At 36.7% G+C, this 19,396-nt stretch overlaps 1 protein-coding gene across 1 annotated transcript; it reads left to right on the forward strand.

The window, feature by feature from the left end:
• The first annotated feature begins 6,781 nt into the window (after nucleotides 1-6,781).
• Nucleotides 6,782-17,130, forward strand: LOC131800686 (uncharacterized). The gene is made up of 2 exons (XM_059118343.1): nucleotides 6,782-7,328; nucleotides 15,870-17,130. Exons 1-2 carry the CDS (start codon nucleotides 7,318-7,320, stop codon nucleotides 16,774-16,776), a joined length of 918 nt encoding a protein of 305 aa, XP_058974326.1. The 5' UTR covers nucleotides 6,782-7,317; the 3' UTR covers nucleotides 16,777-17,130.
• The last annotated feature ends 2,266 nt before the right edge of the window (nucleotides 17,131-19,396 follow it).

A 19,396-nucleotide genomic window follows, 5' to 3' on the forward strand; every position in this document is an offset into this window, starting at 1 on the left:
TATATAATTCTAATATAAGCCTCTTAATTACGTTTCGCGATATACGTATATTACTCCATTTATATATAAAAAAAAATAGTAATTGCCATTTAAATCTTAGAATTCGGTTCTAATCGACCAAAATTGAGATCATTATACCTATGTTTAAGAAAGTTTTATAATTGAAATTATTATGAATTCTCATGAATAAAAATCGATATAAAAATGATCAGTGAGTAGATTTTGTCATGGTTGTTTCCCTTCGAGGCGATGGTCAGATGAATAAGTAAAGCATTGACAAGCTATTAATTTTGGGGTTCTATAGAATATTACGCCACTAGAACCATAGGTAGGGAGGGTTTTGAGGCACAGGTTTCGAATAACATCCTGAGAACCTGATTTAGTCTTCGTCGAAAGGATCCATTTGTTTGCCTAGGGGGCTTTAGTTTATTAGCGCATATTTAAGAAAATTAGGAGTCTACAATAAATTTTATTGTGTCGTATCATTATAGCGATTCTCTGTGAATAGGACACGAACCCCCCAACGACTGTTTGCTAGCCCCATAAATGGCTCCGATCGTCCTAATTCATTTGAGTTTTAAATATTTTGTTTAGAACAGCTCCAGTAGTGCAATTGATACGTTACACATCTTAACATCAGATCAAGTGATGTGTGAAATATGAAGAGACTCGGATGCTTATTTCGAATTTTATAAGAGTTTTGGTTATTCGAAACTTTAACCCTTTGTGGGGGAGGTACCAGAAAAAAGATAAAAGAAGTATTGAGATGTATAAGGACAGAATATAATCGGATATTAATTTCGCTCTTTATGAGTTTCATGAGTATTAAAATGTTTGACCCTTTGTGGGGGAGGTATCAGAAGGAGTGGACCGGCCATCTTCACATCAGACCATGGGTTAATAAAAAATATTGTGATGTGTGTTATTTGAAGACAAGCGGACTCTTACATTACATTTTATATGGGTGATAATGTTTTAAAATGTTGACCCCTTGTGGGGGAGGTGCCAGAAGAAATGGTCCGATCTCTACCATCTTTATAACAGATCTTGCGCTGATGGAAATATTAAGATGTGCTAAGTCTGAATGGAATCGGATATTAATTTCGTGTTTTATAAGCTTAATGAATAATAAAAATTTTGAGCCGTTGTGGAGGAGATACCAGAAGGGATGGACCGACATTGTCCATTTTCGCACCTGACGTAGCACTGATATTTGCAAAGTTAGAGCAAAATCGGCATATCCTTTAACTTTCAGTATAGTAGAACAATTTTTGAAACTGTCGACTTTTTGTGGAGACTTTACCAGAAGGAGTGGACCGATTTTGCCAATCTCCCCGGTCCCTCGGTCTAAGTTTGACAGTAATATTATGATTTACCAAGATTGGAGCAAATCGAATGCTCCCTTCGAGAGTTATTTTGCACAACAACCAGACGGACGGCCGCACAACGCTAAATCGACTCCAAATGTTCTGAAGTGAAAAATTTTCAGACAATACTTGTTTGACCTAAAGACGAACCATATTGAAATTTGGTGGGAATCAGTTAAAATGTAGATATTGCAAAAAATGTCGGAATTAGCATCAAACTTTAAAATAAGTTTAGATTTGTTCGAATTGGTCCCCTTTGGCTCGAATTATGGTCTTCAAACGGCCAACGAAACCCGCACACGCTGCCCGAATGTTGCTCTGCGGTATTTTGGCGCATTCCCGGCGAAGCGCTTTGGTAACTTTTAGTGCCAACCTTGCTTTCCAAAATATTCCGGACACAATAGTAAAACACATTGGTATCCGGAGATTTTGGTGGTCATTGTGCGCTGGAAATGAAGCGAGCAATCTCGTTTTGTAACCATTCTTGGGTGGCGCGTGCTGAGTGCGCGATGGTGCTGAGTCCTGTTGGAATTTCTAAGGTCTGCGGCCAAAATGTTTGCGTGCCCAAGGCTTTAATACACTCTCTAGAATACTGTCGCGATAATATTCGGCATTTATTCTGATGTCATGGTCGATTAATACGAGCGGTAAGCTTTCATCGGCTGTTGTGACGGCCCACACCATCATCATGGCCGACGCTTGAGTTCTGGTGGCCAACCGAAGGTGCACATCACGATCATTTTGTTTATTTACAAACTGCTGGACAATGAATGTTTTCTAATCGATGAGCGGAGAAAACCAAATTCCGCAGTTCACCACGTTCGACCAAGCGAAGCAAATCTTTAGCTTTTTTGAGTCTATTTTCTTTCGGACTTGCTGGCTTTACACCGAGCTAATTTTTCAATATTTGTCGAATGGCATATTCCGATATGTTTAGCTCATGATCAAATTTTGGCCACGGCGACGGGGGTTTCGATCAAGTCTCTTCTTTACTTTTCGAACCATTTCTGCTGATGTTGCTGTTTTCTTCCGTCCACTTCCACTTCCTTGACGTAGGGCTACGCTACCAGTATCACGGTAACGAGCGATGGTACGAGACTCAAAAAAATTTATTCAAAGATTTGAAATGCTGGAGTGCTCTAACGATAGCCACTTATGGTTTTCCGACCAAATATAAAGAAATCGGCGCATCACGCTTGAATTCCATCACGAATAACTTTTTTTCTGGAAAGTTCTCACCAAAACGCTTTTGTACGCTTGTAAACAACACAATGAGCTGTCACTGAAATAATTTGAACAGCTGTCGGACGAGTGGCTTAGAAATGACAGCAGTCTGAAGATGGTTGCAGTTTTTTCATCTCACCCTGTATATACCTTCAACCGAATGGCTAATATGATCCCAAATAAACTAAATTTTGGCGCATCCGACTGAATTCAGTCTAGAAATAAGTTCTTCAAATTTAGTGAAAATCGGTTCAGATATAGCTGTAGCCCCCATATATATATGTTTTATCCGATTAAGGGTTTAAGGTCCCTCACATGCGTAATATGCATTCCACATGAATAATATTTGGTACCAGATATCAAATACAGCCCAGAAATAAGTGCATAAAATTTTGTGAAGATCGGTTCAGATTTGGATGTTGCTCCCATATATATATATATATATATATATATATATATATATATATATATATATATATATATATATATATATATATATATATATATATATATATATATATATATATATATATATATATATATATATATATCTTTATCCGATATCATGTTTATGGTGCATCAAATGGCTACTATCAACTCAAATGAAACGAATCTTGGCAATTCCGACTGAATTAGTCTTAGAAACAAGTATATCAGATTTGGTTAAAATCGGTTCAGATATAGCTATAGCTCCCACATATATGCTTCATTCGATTTGGTGTTTAGGTTCCTCAAATTCGTAATATGCATTCGACAACAATGATATTTGTGATCAGAAATCTTATAGAGATCGGAAATACCTCTGCCAAATTTTATAGAGATCGGTTCAGATTTGGATATAGCTCCCATACATACCTTTATCCGATTTCAGGTTCATTGTACACCAAATGTTTAATAGTAGCCCAAATGGATTGAATTTTGGCACTTCCGGCGGGAACTCAACCCAGAAACAAATACATCAAATATTAGTGAAAATCGGTTCAGATATTCCCATAGCTCCCTATATGTTTCATCCGATTTGGTCAGATACTGATCGAAAATACTTCGGCCTAATTTTACGTAGATAGTTTCCGATTTTTATATGACTTCGATATTCGTCTTCATCGATTAAACGGTTATTGCCCGGTTGATAAAATTTTACACAAATGTGTATTATGCCTGCAGGAGTTGTGGTATTGAAAATGGGCCATTAAGGTTCACGTTTTGGTATAGCCCCCAAATAATGGTACCTCCCTTTTATCGGAATTTTGGTGATTTAAACGACTTTATTCACCGGAAATTTTTCAAATATGGAATTTTAGGTTCGTAATGGATACTTCAGCCTATGACATCAAATTGGCTGTGCAGGTCTTCTTATAGCCCCCATATAACAGTACCTCCTAATATTCGGTTTTTTGATGATTTTAGCGGCACTTTTCACCGAAATTGTTTCTAATTTGGTTTTTGAAGTTCGTAATGGATACTACAGCCTATGACAGAAAATTGTCTGTGCAGGTCCACGTCTCATCGTGTAGCTCCAATATAACGGTACCTCCCTAAATTCGGCATTTTGATAATTTTAGCTACATTATTCATCGAAATTTTTTTCAAGTTTCGTATTTGAATATATTAATGGCTTATGACAAAAGTTGCCTATGCAGGTCCACGTCATCGTATAGACCCTAACATAACGGCTATATTCGGTATTTTTTAGATTTTAATAGAATTTTTAACGGATTTTATTTTTTGAAAATTCCCACATTCGTTCCAATTGGCGGAGGGTATTCAAAGATCGGTCCGGCCGAACTTACAGCTTTTTTACTTGTTTTCATATTCAACCGACCGAAACCGAAATTCTGTCCGGTATATCTATTGCTCCAATAATCGTGTACTACACAGCAATATTATTTGGTGCTATAGGTAGAAAAGCCTCAAATTTGTTGAAAATCGATTCAGAGTTAGATATAGTTCCCAAATTGTCACTACTCTAAAGCGATGATACGAAGTCAAATAAGGTTCGTAGTGATCTACTTCACATAAATTTCCAAAATACACTTTTTCGTTACGGGAGCTCTACTTCATATGCGTAGTGGTGCAGGGTATCATATAGTCCGTCCCGTCCTTTCTGGTTTTTATACCCACAGCCATATGGCTACAGAGGGTATATACAATTTGATAGGTCAAAACTTGCCTAGGTCTCTTTGGACTAAATCCGTTTCAGAACATTTGGAGTTGATCTAGCGATATCCGTCCGTCTGTCGGTCTGTCTGGCTGGCTGGTACGCACGATAGCTCTCGAAGGGAGTATCCGATTTGGTCCAAACTTGGTACATCGTAATATTTTTGTCAAACTTATATCGAGAGGGAGTGCCCTCTGGTACCTCCCGCACAAAATGCTGAAATTTTCAAAGAAAATATTTTATTGCACAGAAAGAGAAGGGATAATTTGATTTTGCTCCAACTTTGCAAATCCTAATATTTGCTTCAGTACTAGGTCAAGTGCGAAAATGGACAATATCGGTTCACTCTTTCTGGTAGCTCCCCCACAAAGGGCCAACATTTTGAATAATTATAATTCTTATAAAATGTGATGTAAGAGCCTGATTGTCTTCAAATTTCACACATCCCAATATTTATACTAAGCCACGGTCTGGAGTGAGGATGGAATGTATCGGTCAACTCATTCTGGTACCTCCCCCTCAAAAGGTCGAAATTTTCAAAAAATATATTTTTTTGCATAGAAAGAGAAAGAATAATCCGATTTTGCTCCAACTTCGCATATCCTAATATTTCCGTCAGTGCTAGATCAGGTGTGGAAATGGAGAATATCGGTCCACTCCATTAAGTACCTCCCCCACAAATGGTCAACATTTTGAATAGTTACAACTCCCATAAAATGTGATGTAAGAGTCCGATTGTCTTCAAATTTCACACATCCCAATATTTATATTAACCAAAGCTCTGGTGTTAAGATAGAATATATCCGTCCACTCCGTTTGGTACCTCCCCAACAAATGGTCGAAATTTTCAAAAAAATATATATTTTTTGCACAGAAAGAGAAACGATGATCCGATTTTGCTCCAACTTTGCAAGTCGTTATATTTGCATCAGTGTTAGGTCTGGTGTGAAAAAGGACAACACTGGTTCACTCCTTCAAGTACCTCCCCCACAAATGTTCAAAATTTTGAATAATTACAACTCTCATAAAATGTGATGCAAGAGTCCGATTGTCTTCAAATTTCACATATCCCAATCATTATATTAGCCCAAGGTCTGGTGTAAAGATGGTCAATATCGGTCCACGCCTTCCGGTACATCCCCCAAAAATGGTCGAAATTTGCAAACAAAAAAAATATATATTTCCTGCACAGAAAGAGAAGCAATAATATAATTTTGCTCTAATTTTGTAAATCCTGATATTTGTGTCAGTTCTAGGTCAGGTGCCAAAATAGATAAAATAATTGTCCACTCCATCAAATGCCTCTCCCACAAAGGGTCAAAATTTTGAATAATTATAACTCTTAAAAATATGATGTAAGTGTCCGATTGTCTTTAAAATTCACACATGCTACTATTTTTATGAATCCAAGATCTGGCAGTTAGACGGAATATATCGGTCCACTCCTTCTGGTACCTCCCCCGCAAACACTCAAAGTTTTGAATATCCATGAAGTTCATAAAAAGCGTTGGCTGAGGGTATAAATCTGCCGGCAAAACTGACCAATACCTTTTTTAATTGTTAATTTGACGTTTCATCCCTTTAAAAAAGTTTCCGTTTCCCAATTTCAGAGAACAAGATTTGAGCCTCTAAACTATTTAATTTTGTATTTTAATGTTTTTTCTCAGTGTAATTTCTCTCTTGCCCTCTCTCGCAAAAACACATCCAGCCACACATGCCAACCCAAATACCAACAAAAACAACAACAACAACAACCACAATGCCTCGAAATAGATCATGTGTAACTTGCAGGTATTATACCAACAATTTGACATTAAATAGATTTAATTAAAATTGATTTACTGTGTGCCCAGAACAACTGCTACACACACACGCATACACACCGAGATACACACACACACACACATTCAAAAAGGAGATTGTGAAATATTATCCCTATCCCTTTGGATAAAGGTGATGAGGGTGTTTGCAAAACTGTACCAATCTCCATGTCGAGCAAATACCCGCCATAGACGACAAGTGTTGAACCGCGTTCAACAACGTAGTATTAAGTATAATGAACTCCAAGCAAATCGTTTAAATATCTTGAATTATAATTGCATTTAAAATAGCTTAAGTATAAATCACATTGAATTCAAATCTAAACGTAAGATAACCGTCAAAATATGGCAACCTTAAAACCCTTTAAGTTTTCACTCAATGGTTCAGGCTACCATTTCTTGTATTCAATACCTTTTGTTACATATTTATAAAATGTCTGATGCACAATCTGCACAGCCATTTTTCTATTACTTGGATTAAAGCAGTCAAACCGTTCAGAACAAGAATAAAATTCTATTTGCTCCACCGCTTAAAAAATCAATTGCCTTTTCTTTTCTAAATATCAATTACAATCACAAGAGTTACCACCGCAAATATTTACACCGCTACAGTCCATTCTCCACGGCCAACTCCCGCGATTGTACATGGTCCTCACGAGCCTCTAAGGAATTGGAAAGTTTTTTAAATTATCCGGATTACGTCCACCGCTTTACTCGAAGATTTCCTGGAGAAGAAGTTCATTAAGACATGGATAAAGGGTATGTAAATTGTTATTAATTTGTGAGCACATAGGGTTTTGTTTCTTGTTGATGTTTGAATTCACACAAAAAAGTGAGTTTGAACTATTGTTACAATTTATAACCACAAATGTCCAAGTCGCTGAAGTCAACTTTCTTTTTGTAAAGATACAAGTTGGCCCAAAAAAAAAATACATCCGCAAATACAATTGAAAGAGCAAACCAAATAATTTCAGTTTGCTTATCCGCTTAAATTACGCAACATATATTGCATCCACTTGTATATAACAAAATACTCTTCATAATTTTATTGCTGCCCAGTGGATCATTTCACAACAGGAGTTGTTCTTGTAGTCTTTTTTTCATTTATTCATCTACGGCTTTTCGCTATTACTGTCTCTTTATCGAGCTCTGAAAACAGACTCAATAGCAGCAGCATCTAATTCCTCTAATTTGCTTTAAAATATTCGCTTCGTCATTACATTACGGATAACAGCACCTTTGCACATAAAAAGAAAAAAGTGAAAGACAATAAACAACAGCCAACAACATATTGGGTTGTTGGAGGAATTGAAACGCATTAATCTTTAATTAGGCAACTGCTCTATCTGTAGGTAAAAAAAAAAAAAAACTCATACTCTTAATCATCAAAAATAAAAATTGGTACGGCGACTGTTAGAAGTACCAAACGACATACTCTCTTCCTTTAAGAGCAGCAAACACAAACAGAGTCGCTGAGAACTTAACAGTGTTAAGTACGCCAGACTCATTTTTGGTTGCCATTAACATCAAACGGCGCAGTCGCTGTTAAAGGAGACCGCATACATACATTTCTCTTCTGTCGACTAAACACCATACCCAACAGCGCTGTCGCTAAGTAAGCCTCAGTCATTGCTCTCCATACATTCATCAGATTGGATATCACATTGTTGTTATTCCTTAGCAGAGGAATAAAACTAAACGCATTGATCTCATATCAGTGAGCGCACATGTTATCCCATCAGCTGCAGTAACCACATGCGTACTCATTTTTTACAACAACAATTTCATATTTGTAGTATCATTAAGCTCTTGTAAAGCCAGCAGAATTTCTTCTTGAACCACATGGTCAGTGTGGGTTGCAAAAGAGGTTGAACAATAATTAAAATATTATTTGACAAGTGATAGTCGTTTAGTGTCGGCAAGAAAGAATTTATTTTATTAAATTAGAATTAATAAAGAATGCTGGTACGTCAAACAAAATTTATAAAGCTAATATGGACATAAAGAAGGAACAAATCATTATATTGGAATACACAATAATGCCGTCAAAAAAAATCTATGGAAAGAAGTGAAACCTAAGCAAAATCCCAAATACAATAATTAAAAAGGAGATTGTTGCAATCACAGAGGTGAATAAAACCAAACGGAAACAAATCTAAAGTGGAAACATTAACACTGCAACACATTGACACAAAAAGTAAGGTAATTTTGTTTTATTTTACAAAATAAAATATTAAAACACCTCAAAACAAAAGACATATCTATTTCTTCACCCAAAAAAAAAAAAAAAAAAAAAAAAACAAATATCATTTAGAACACGAATCAAGCATAAAATAAGCATAACAACAACTCAAAATTTACAACAACCAAGCAGATTCCCTATTGCGAAAGAAACGGTGCAAAGTATAGCAAAAAGAAAAGAGGAAAGAGATGACAGTTGGTTAATTTGATGTTTACATTCTCATGCACTATTTATGAAGTATAACAGGTAAGGTAGGAGCATTTGAAGTTACCTTTCATTTACGTTTGACATTAACTTACAGTAACAACGACGTTACTACGTTTATTTATATGCAAACAAATATTATTACCAGTTGTCTGTTAGTAACAACGCAATACCAACATTAAAGCTCTCTGACATACTTTGCCTTTACCTTTTGAAAACGAATAAAGATTTGGTGCATTATATCTCCACACTAGTTCTAAATATTGATCGATTTGTTACATAGCTGGGTTTGTTTACCTATATAAAAAACCTTAATTTGTAAATCAAGTAAAAACGTCATCCGTATTGCAATATATTGCAAAGCTTCAACAGACAGAATCTCATAAAGTCAACATATTTCTGACTTATAGCGTTGCTCAAGGAATCTAAACAGAAATATTATAACTTAACTTCTTAAAATAGAGGTCAAAAAAAAGTAAACAACAATCATAATAATTAGCACACTAGCATTGCAAGATACCAAAATATATCACTTAACCCTTCATTCTTGCCATTTTGAAAAATTTGTTTGGGTTAACGTCAATTGAATAAATATTGGAACAGTTTTGGAAAAGCTGTTTTTGATTTAGTTCGAGCGTTGTGCTAGAGTAAGTTCGATAAATCAAAGTTGTCTGCATACAAAAAAAAAAAAAAAAAAAAAAAAAAAAAAAAACACATCGCTTCAAACAAGCTTTCAATCCCTTCATTAAATCATTAAACCAGGAGTTATGCAAGAAAAATTATCTAAAATACAATTTGGCTTAAACATTGTTGATTGATTTAAAACGCTTTCCATTTTCAAACAATTAAAAATTTAGGCGAGAATTTATGTGTCTAAACTTATATTGAAATCATACTCGTTCCGGTTTCAAACGAAGAGCGATCACGAAGGAAGAACATATCTAAAAGAAAAATTCTTCTTGTGTGGCTGTATTACTGTTGACCACAAGAGTTACTATTTTTCCAACGCATGCGCAGTTTGACCATTCTCTGAAATTGAACGATTGGGAAATAAAATTAGAAAGATATACGAATATAAACAAGGTAAACTGAAAAATAAGTTTATTTTCCATTCAGAATATTACCAATCATTTTAAATTATCGAGAATTTGTATCTCTATTTACAACTTGATACACAAATTCAGAGCAAAGTCTACATTTGTCCATAAGCAAACTTCTGGGTGCAACTAATATAGTTCGATGTTTCTCTGTAATTTTCTAGAGTTTTCTGAATCGGTGATTTTCTAATAGCAAGGATTGTTACAAGCGAACCATTATTCATTTTTCTCATTGCGTTAAACTTCGACAAAATTTTCACGATATTTGCTTAGACTGTAACTACGGCAAACATCAGTTGACGATTACGAGGTTTAAATCCCTCATTTATTTTCTCAAGCTTAACGTTGCAGATTGTTCAGTTTTAAATATTCAACAAAGAATATTTTTATATCGTTGAAAAATCTTCAATTTATTGAGTAAAATCCTTTTGAGAATTATAGTTGCCAGATTTTTTGTTTCGAAAATCATTATGACCTCTCCCAATATGGGTAATGCGGGTGGCCTCGCTCCTCAGAAATTTATATTTTTCTCAGACCAAGTGGTCACATTCTGTGCTGATTTTGCTCAAATACCCGTTCAGGACCACACTGCCTCTAGCCTTCAGGTTGAACTTGATGACTTAGAAAGACGGTGGCGTCAACTTGTTCAGATATATGAAAATGAAATGACTTCTTCCGATCCCACCGTAACTAAAGATGCTAGAGGGGAAATACATGGTAAATTTACCGAGTGCTGCCGATCTTACAAAGAATGTAAATCCTCAATTCTAGACTTAATTCAAATCGAGAACCAAAAATTCCTGAATTCCGAACCGATATCAAAAGAAGAAAATGTTTCCCACACTGATAGAGTTTTTTCATTGAAACTACCGCCTTGTGACACTGAATTCTTCAGTGGTGGCTACGATAAGTGGCCAAGTTTCAGGGATATGTTTTCCGCCGTTTATATAAACCATACCAAATTGTCACCTGCGCAAAAATTGTTTCACTTGCGGGCAAAAACAAAAGGGGAAGCAAGTATGATTGTAAAAAGATTTTCCTTAACGGATAACAATTTCGAACTGGCATGGAATGCTTTGCGTCAACGCTTTGAAAATAAGCGTATTCTGATCAATCATCAATTGCGAAAAATATTTCAAATTGAACATGTGTCGGTAGAGAAAGAGAAATCCCTAAGAAATCTTCAGTATACAATTAATAATTGTTTATCTGTGCTGCGTACTTATAATATATCCGTGATATCTTGGGATCCAATCTTAATATATTGGGTCTCATCCAAATTACCTGAAGATACCTTAACCGCATGGGAAAGTTCTCTGTCAAACAATAAAGAAATGCCTTCATGGGACCAATTAGATGAGTTTATCACCAAACGTTTAAATATGATTGAATCGGTTTCTGATATACGAAAACCGCATTCATCCACGTCTCAGAAAGTTTCCGCATACAATACTTCTACGGAAGGTTCTCCGAAAGCATGTAAAGTATGCAAACAAAACCACCCTTTAAGAAATTGTTCAAAATTCCGATCATGGCCTCTTTCAGACAAAAGGAAATTTGTGTTCGATAATAAAATTTGTGAAAATTGTCTTTCCTATGGTCATATTGCCAAAAAATGCAAAAGTGAACATCGCTGTCAATCATGTCGGCAATCTCACCACACCTTATTACACCCTGATGAAAGCAACAAGAAGATAATTGTTTCAAATGTCTCCAATCAAAATTGGCAAAAGCCAAAATCAGCCTCCGCTTACCTTGTTGAAACATTTGAAGATGAAAAACCGACCACTTCTGAAGCTGCCTCCTCCGCTTATAATGAAATGTCCTATGTTGAATCCCATTTCTCACAATCTGGAGAAAGAACCGTTTTGCCAACTGCATTAATTGATCTAGAACACCAAGGCTTTTTGTTTACAATTCGGGCATTTATTGATCAAGGGTCACAAGAAACATTCATTTCTAGTCGAATAATAAATCGGTTTGACATTCCGACTAAGAAATCATTCACAAAGATTTCAGGTCTTGGCGGAACTCTTCTTGAAAATTCGTCAAAAAGTTGTCAAGTAACTCTAAAGTCCAGAAAGTCAGACTTTAAGATAGCTACTTCCGCAATTGTTGTTTCGAATCTAAATCATTTAATGCCAGCCTCCCCTACCGTAATATCCGACTTCACAACTTTAAAGAGATTAGAGTTGGCTGATCCCAAATTTTTCAAACCAGCTCCCATCGACATGCTTATTGGTAGTGACATATTGCCGAGCATTATAAAACCAGGATTAAAGAAAAATATTTCTGGAAATCTGTTGGCACAATGTACCGAATTCGGATGGATAGTCAGTGGGAAACCAAATTGCCAGCTTATTGCTTCATTTGCCTCCTGGACGGCCACATATGATCCACTGAGTGAGGAGCTAAGAAAATTCTGGGAAATAGAAAATATTTCCAACGAAAAAACTTTGTCAGCATCTGATATCTGGTGCGAGGAATTTTATAAAAGAACTGTTCAACGAAGATCAGATGGTAGATATGTGGTAAGGTTACCATTCAAACAGGACTTACCATCGGACAAATATCTCGGTTCTTCTAGATCTGCCGCTATGGGTCAATACCTAAGGATAGAGAAGACGCTAGAAAAGAATCCAGATCTAGCAGGAGAATACAATAAAGTACTTTCTGAATATGTTACTTTGGGTCATATGGAGTTAACCACAAAATTTGAGATTTCTGAAAATCTCCATTTTCGTTCATACTACTTGCCACATCATGCTGTCGTAAAGCCCGATAGAACTTCAACGAAAGTAAGAGTCGTATTTAACGCATCTAAAAGAACAGACAACGGGGTTTCACTAAATGACATACTTTATACTGGTCCCACACTACAAAATGAACTCACTAACGTTGTTTTACGCTGGAGATTCTTCAAATATGTTTTCAATGGCGACATACAAAAATGTACCGCCAAATATTTGTGCATGAGAAAGATCAACAATTTCAACGAATTCTGTTTCGGTCTTCTCCGTTAGAAAAAGTTGAAGACTACTGTTTAAAAACTGTTACTTTTGGGGTAAATTGTGCACCATACCTGGCGATACGAACTTTGCTCCAACTTAGCGATGACAATAAACACTCACATCCAACGGCATCGAACATTCTCAAGAGTCAGATTTACGTGGATGACATACTATCGGGAGCACATTCGTTAACTGAAGCAAAGTCCTATCTGCATGAGGTAATTGACTTGTTAAAATCCGCTGGATTTCCTTTGAAGAAAATTACGTCAAACCATCCTCAAATACTCCTGAATCTTCCCCCGGAGGATCTTCTTAGCGAAGATTTCTTACGATTAGAAGATGTCAGTGAAACAAAAACTTTGGGTATTCAATGGAATGCCAAATATGATTATTTCTTCTATAAGGTGACACATTTCGATTTACCCACTGTTGCCATAACAAAACGTAAAGTTTTGTCAATCGTTGCAAAATTGTTCGATCCTGCTGGTTGGTTAACACCCATAATTGTAGTCGCGAAAGTTTTAATGCAACAACTTTGGATTGATGGGACTAATTGGGATGAAGAAGTAACAACACATTCCTTCGAAAAGTGGAATGCCTTTATTTCCAAATTTGCGGACATCGAGAATATTAAAATTCCTCGTTGGGTACATTTTTCATCCGAGACTGAAATTCAAATTCACGGTTTTTGTGATGCCTCAGAGAAGGCATATTGTGCATGTTTGTATATACGTGTTAAATCCTCAAAAAATATTACTTATACCAATCTTCTTGTTTCCAAGAGCAAAGTAGCTCCATTAAAAACTGTGAGCCTACCGAGGTTAGAATTATGTGGAGCAGCGATGTTATCCAAACTTTTAAAATCTGTTTGTCAAAATTTGGAGCTTTCCTCTCCCGAAATATTCTTGTGGACTGACTCAACAATCACCCTATCGTGGATTAGCAAACCGCCTTTTTACTGGAAGACCTTTGTGGCCAATAAAGTGTCTGAAATTCTCGATAATGTGGGAAATGCAAACTGGAGACATGTTGCATCCGCTGATAATCCTGCGGATCTTGGCACTCGAGGCTGTACAGCTGAAGAACTTCAAGCATGTAGTCTTTGGTGGAATGGACCACATTGGTTAGCAAAGGAACCACAACACTGGCCAAAACCCGCCTCTCTCAAAGAACCAGAACTTGAAAAGAAGGTATTTGCCATGCACGCCCAAGTTGTTGAAGATGATCTCCTAGAAGATTTCTCATCACTCAACCGAGTCCTACGAGTCTTTGCTTATGCATTTCGCTTCATAAATGGGTGTCGCCGAAATAACCCATCTGGATTGCGGAAAAACATTTTACTTGCACATGAAATATCCTTCGTCAAATACTACCTCATACGATTGGCACAAAGGATACATTACCCATGGGAATATCAGGCACTCGTCTCAAACCAACCAATACCAACTAAGAGCAGACTATTAACCTTGAATCCTACTCTAGATGAAAATATGTTACTGAGAGTAAATGGTCGCTTGGCCAATTCTGATGCACGGTACAATGAACGACATCCGATTATCCTCCCGGAAAAGTCAAGATTTTGCAAGTTGCTGATTGAATTCACACACACTTTGCTACTTCATGCTGAACATCAGCTAATGATACGGGCAATTCGACAAGAGTTTTATATAATCCGATTGAAAAGTGCCGTTCGTTCATGCATTCATAATTGTCGAACATGTACCATCTACAAACATCACATTCAAAACCAAATTATGGCCGCCTTACCCCTTGAGCGTTGTACTTTTTCCCTCCCCTTTACCAATACAGGTCTTGATTTTGCCGGTCCTTTCGACCTCAAAACCTCACGCCTTCGAAATGCAAGACTGCACAAAGGCTATGCCGCAATTTTTGTCTGCCTGTCGACACGAGCAATTCATTTAGAAGTCTGCTCCGATTTGTCTGCTGAAGCCTTTTTGGCAACATTCAGTCGATTTGTTGGCCGACGAGGCCTTCCTAAACAAATATTTTCAGACAATGGAACCAACTTTGTTGGTGCCAGTCGTTCGTTAGCTAAAGACTATGAGACTTTTCTACGCTCCGCTGAAGAACATTTAGTCTCAAAATACAACATCCATGGTTTCACTTGGCACTTTATACCGCCTCACGCCCCACATATGGGTGGCTTATGGGAAGCTGCCGTTAAAAGTATGAAAGCCCATTTAAAGAAGGTAGCGGGAAAACTGAAATATACATATGAAGAGTTTTCCACATTACTAATCAGAATTGAGAGTATTCTAAATTCTCGACCATTGTCACCGTTGAATGAAGAGCCTAGCGAGTTAGTACCGCTGACTCCTGGCCACCTACTTAGAGGAGCTCCTCTTATTGCGACTCCTGAACCATCCTCTGATAATTTATCTCTGATGAATCGATGGCAACGATTAAAAACTCTCCAATCACACTTTGCCAAACGCTGGAAGAACGAGTATATAACAAATCTTCAACGTAGATACAAATGGAAACGAACGCAACGAGATCTTGCCCCAGATAATTTCGTCGTCATCAAAGAAGATAATCTTCCCCCGACGGAATGGCGACTTGGACGCGTGGTAAGAGTGTTTGCCGGAAAAGATTCAAGGGTTCGTGTAGCAGAAATTCGCACGCAAAACGGGATCATAGTACGCCCACTTGTAAAATTATGCATTCTCCCCAATTGTTAACTTTTCCCCCTTGCTCACAAATTTAATAACCTTTTACATTTCAGTAACGTTTCTAGCTTGCCCAAATGCCGTATCTGCCACGAGAGGCACTTTATAAAATCATGCCTTACTTTCCAAAATATGAGCGTTACAAAACGTCGACATGAGGCACGTCAAAAAGGTTTTTGCTTCAATTGTCTGTGTACGGCTCATACCCGCGAATGGTGCCCAAGCCGTAAAACTTGCATGGTATGTCATAAGGGTCATCATACCTTGCTACACATCGATGCTAAACCCAACAATCATTCCTCCTCCAAATCGACCCCAAAAAACCGCTCATCATCACGAAGTTGCAGCCTTGAACCTCCAACCGCCAAAAACCAACAAAGTCGTCCAGCGAAACAACAAAACCGTCCATCAGCCCACACATCAAAACGATCTACTTCAACATCAACGCAACGCCGTCACTCCAACGTTAGTGACAGACTAAGTTCTCGAACCAAATCGCATGTGTTTTTACCCACAGCTCTTGCAAAGGTGATTACTGTAGAAGGTTGCGACAAAGTCCGATTGCTGATGAACTCAGGATCAACGCAAACTGCAATTTCAACCAAATTGGTGGAGCGACTTCAGTTACCACTTACACAGAGGACTGGAAAGACTTTTACTGCCATAAACTTGCAATCTTTCCATGACGAGTCCGTTAAAATACACATCACTGGCGAAGTCCAAAATCCATTGCACATTAGCACCCCGGAATCGACGAAAGATAAAAAGCACCTATCAATATACAACCACCTAACGGATCTGGCAGATCCACATTTCTTTAACCCTATCAATATAGAAATCATGATAGCAAACGATCAAATTCCAAAAATTCTAAGAGCCGGCCTAATTCAAACCACAACCAACATGCCAATTGCCCAAAGTTCAGCCTTCGGTTGGATCATATCCGGAAGCTGCCAAGTTTGAAGTTGCAGTCCAGCAAAAGGGGGCGGTATGTTGAACCGCGTTCAACAACGTAGTATTAAGTATAATGAACTCCAAGCAAATCGTTTAAATATCTTGAATTATAATTGCATTTAAAATAGCTTAAGTATAAATCACATTGAATTCAAATCTAAACGTAAGATAACCGTCAAAATATGGCAACCTTAAAACCCTTTAAGTTTTCACTCAATGGTTCAGGCTACCATTTCTTGTATTCAATACCTTTTGTTACATATTTATAAAATGTCTGATGCACAATCTGCACAGCCATTTTTCTATTACTTGGATTAAAGCAGTCAAACCGTTCAGAACAAGAATAAAATTCTATTTGCTCCACCGCTTAAAAAATCAATTGCCTTTTCTTTTTTTGATATCGGTTCGGAATTCAGGAATTTTTGGTTCTCGATTTGAATTAAATCTAGAATTGAGGATTTACATTCTTTGTAAGATCGTAAAAAAACATGTGTTCTATGGCAAGGCAACGCATTTGCGAGACATCTTTTTGTAAATGCGATCAAAAAAATTTGACACACTTGATTTGTGACCTATTGGCGAACACAGACACACACAGAGATACATGTGTGTGGGTATCTACATTGTCAACTTATAAGGCCATTACCATTTACATGTTGTGATGATGATGCCAGTTTTAATGAAACCAATATCAATGACAATCCTCAACAAATTTCGGGGGTTATAAATATTAAAGTCATCTGCAGTAGATAAATGATTTCAATGAATTAAAAAGGATTTTTTTCTGGTAATTAAAAAAAATAACTAATTGTTTGCAAAATTGGATGATTTTACGGAGATTGAATTCAAAGAATGAACATGGGTGGCTAAATGAATAGCGCAGGTCAGGGTGAAAAATTTTAAATATTTCATCCTGTATGTACATATAATATGGTAGTATAATCCTCCTTGTAAAACGTGGAGAATGGAGGTGAATTAGTTATAAAATGATTGTCATGAATGGAATCGCCAAGGTTTATGAAAAAAAGGGGAAAAGCACCATATAATTATATATTATATGGCGATGCTTAGCAGAAGTCCCACAATTAAAAAAAACGGTTAGGAAAGATCAAAAGTCGAGAATTTATGTGAAGTAGATTGTACCAACTGTGAACCAAATAATATCGCCCTATAGTGCATAATATGACTTCGATAAGGATCATATTAAAAACCAGTAAAGAAAGTCTTAAAGTCGGGCGGGGCGACTTTATGATACCCTACACCAATTTGCTAATTTAGTAGAGCTCCATATAAGAATTAAAAGTTTTTAAGGAAGAATTCAATCATACACGCTACGATTATAATTATAATTTAAAGTTCAAAGAACCGAAGCATTTGTATCTTTTAAATTCGGATTTGTATTGCCGGATATAAAGATATATATGGGAGCTATATCCAAATCTGAACCGATCTCGATAACATTTGGTAAAGATATTTCCTAGCTTTATTTGATATATTTCCCTGAATATTGTTGTTACGGAGGGTAACAAATACAACAAATCGGATGAACAATTTATATGGGAGCTATAGCTATATCTGAATCGATCTCCACCAAATTTGATATAATAGCTTCTAGACTCAATTCGGTCGTATGTGCCAAATTTCATTGCATTTGGACAAATATTAGAGGTTTGGTGCACAATGAAAAGTAAATCGAACGAAGTTATATATCGGAGATATATCCAAATGTGAACCGATTTCGATAAAATTTAGCAAAGGTATTTCTGAGCTGTATTTGATATATTTCCCTAAACATTGTTGTTACAGAGTGCATATTACGGCTGCGGAGGACTAAAATAACAAATCGGATGAACTATATATATGGGAGCTATAGCTATATCTGAACCGATTTTGATCAAATTTGACATACTAGCTTCTAGACTCAATTCTGTCGTAAGTGCCACATTCCATTCTATTTGGGCAAATATTAGACATTTGCACACAATAAAAGGTAAATCGGACGAATTTATATGTGGGAGTTATATCCAAATCGGAACCGATCTCGATAAAATTTAGCAAAGGTATTTCTGAGCTGCTTTTGATATATTTCCCCAAATATTGTTGTTACAGAGTGCATATTACGGCTGCGGAGGAAAAAAAATAACAAATCGGATGAACAGTATATATGGCAGCTATAGCTATATCTGAACCGATTTCGATCAAATTTGGCATACCTATTTTCAGGGCTAATTTGGTTGTATGTGCAAACTTCCACACTATTCGGGCTGATATAACACGTTTGGTGCACAATAAAAAGCAAATCGGACGAAATATATATGGGAGCTATATCTAAATTTTTACCGATTATCTCCAATTTCAATAAGGTTCGTCCTTGGGCCAAACAAATGATTTGTCAAAATTTCATCTGAATAGGGCAATAAATGCGAACTATACTTTATTGACCAAAAAAGCATGGACAGACGGACGGGCGGACGGACGGACATGCATAAATCGACTCAGAATGTGATTCTATGCAGATCATCAAAAGGAACTATGGGTCTATCTCGTTTCCTTTTGCCTGTTACAAACAAATGCAGAAAGACATAATATCCTGACCACCTTGTGGTGTAGGGTATAAAAATGCCGCTGA

The sequence above is a fragment of the Musca domestica genome, unplaced genomic scaffold (assembly GCF_030504385.1).
Source record: "Musca domestica strain aabys unplaced genomic scaffold, Musca_domestica.polishedcontigs.V.1.1 121, whole genome shotgun sequence".
Lineage (NCBI taxonomy): Eukaryota > Metazoa > Arthropoda > Insecta > Diptera > Muscidae > Musca > Musca domestica.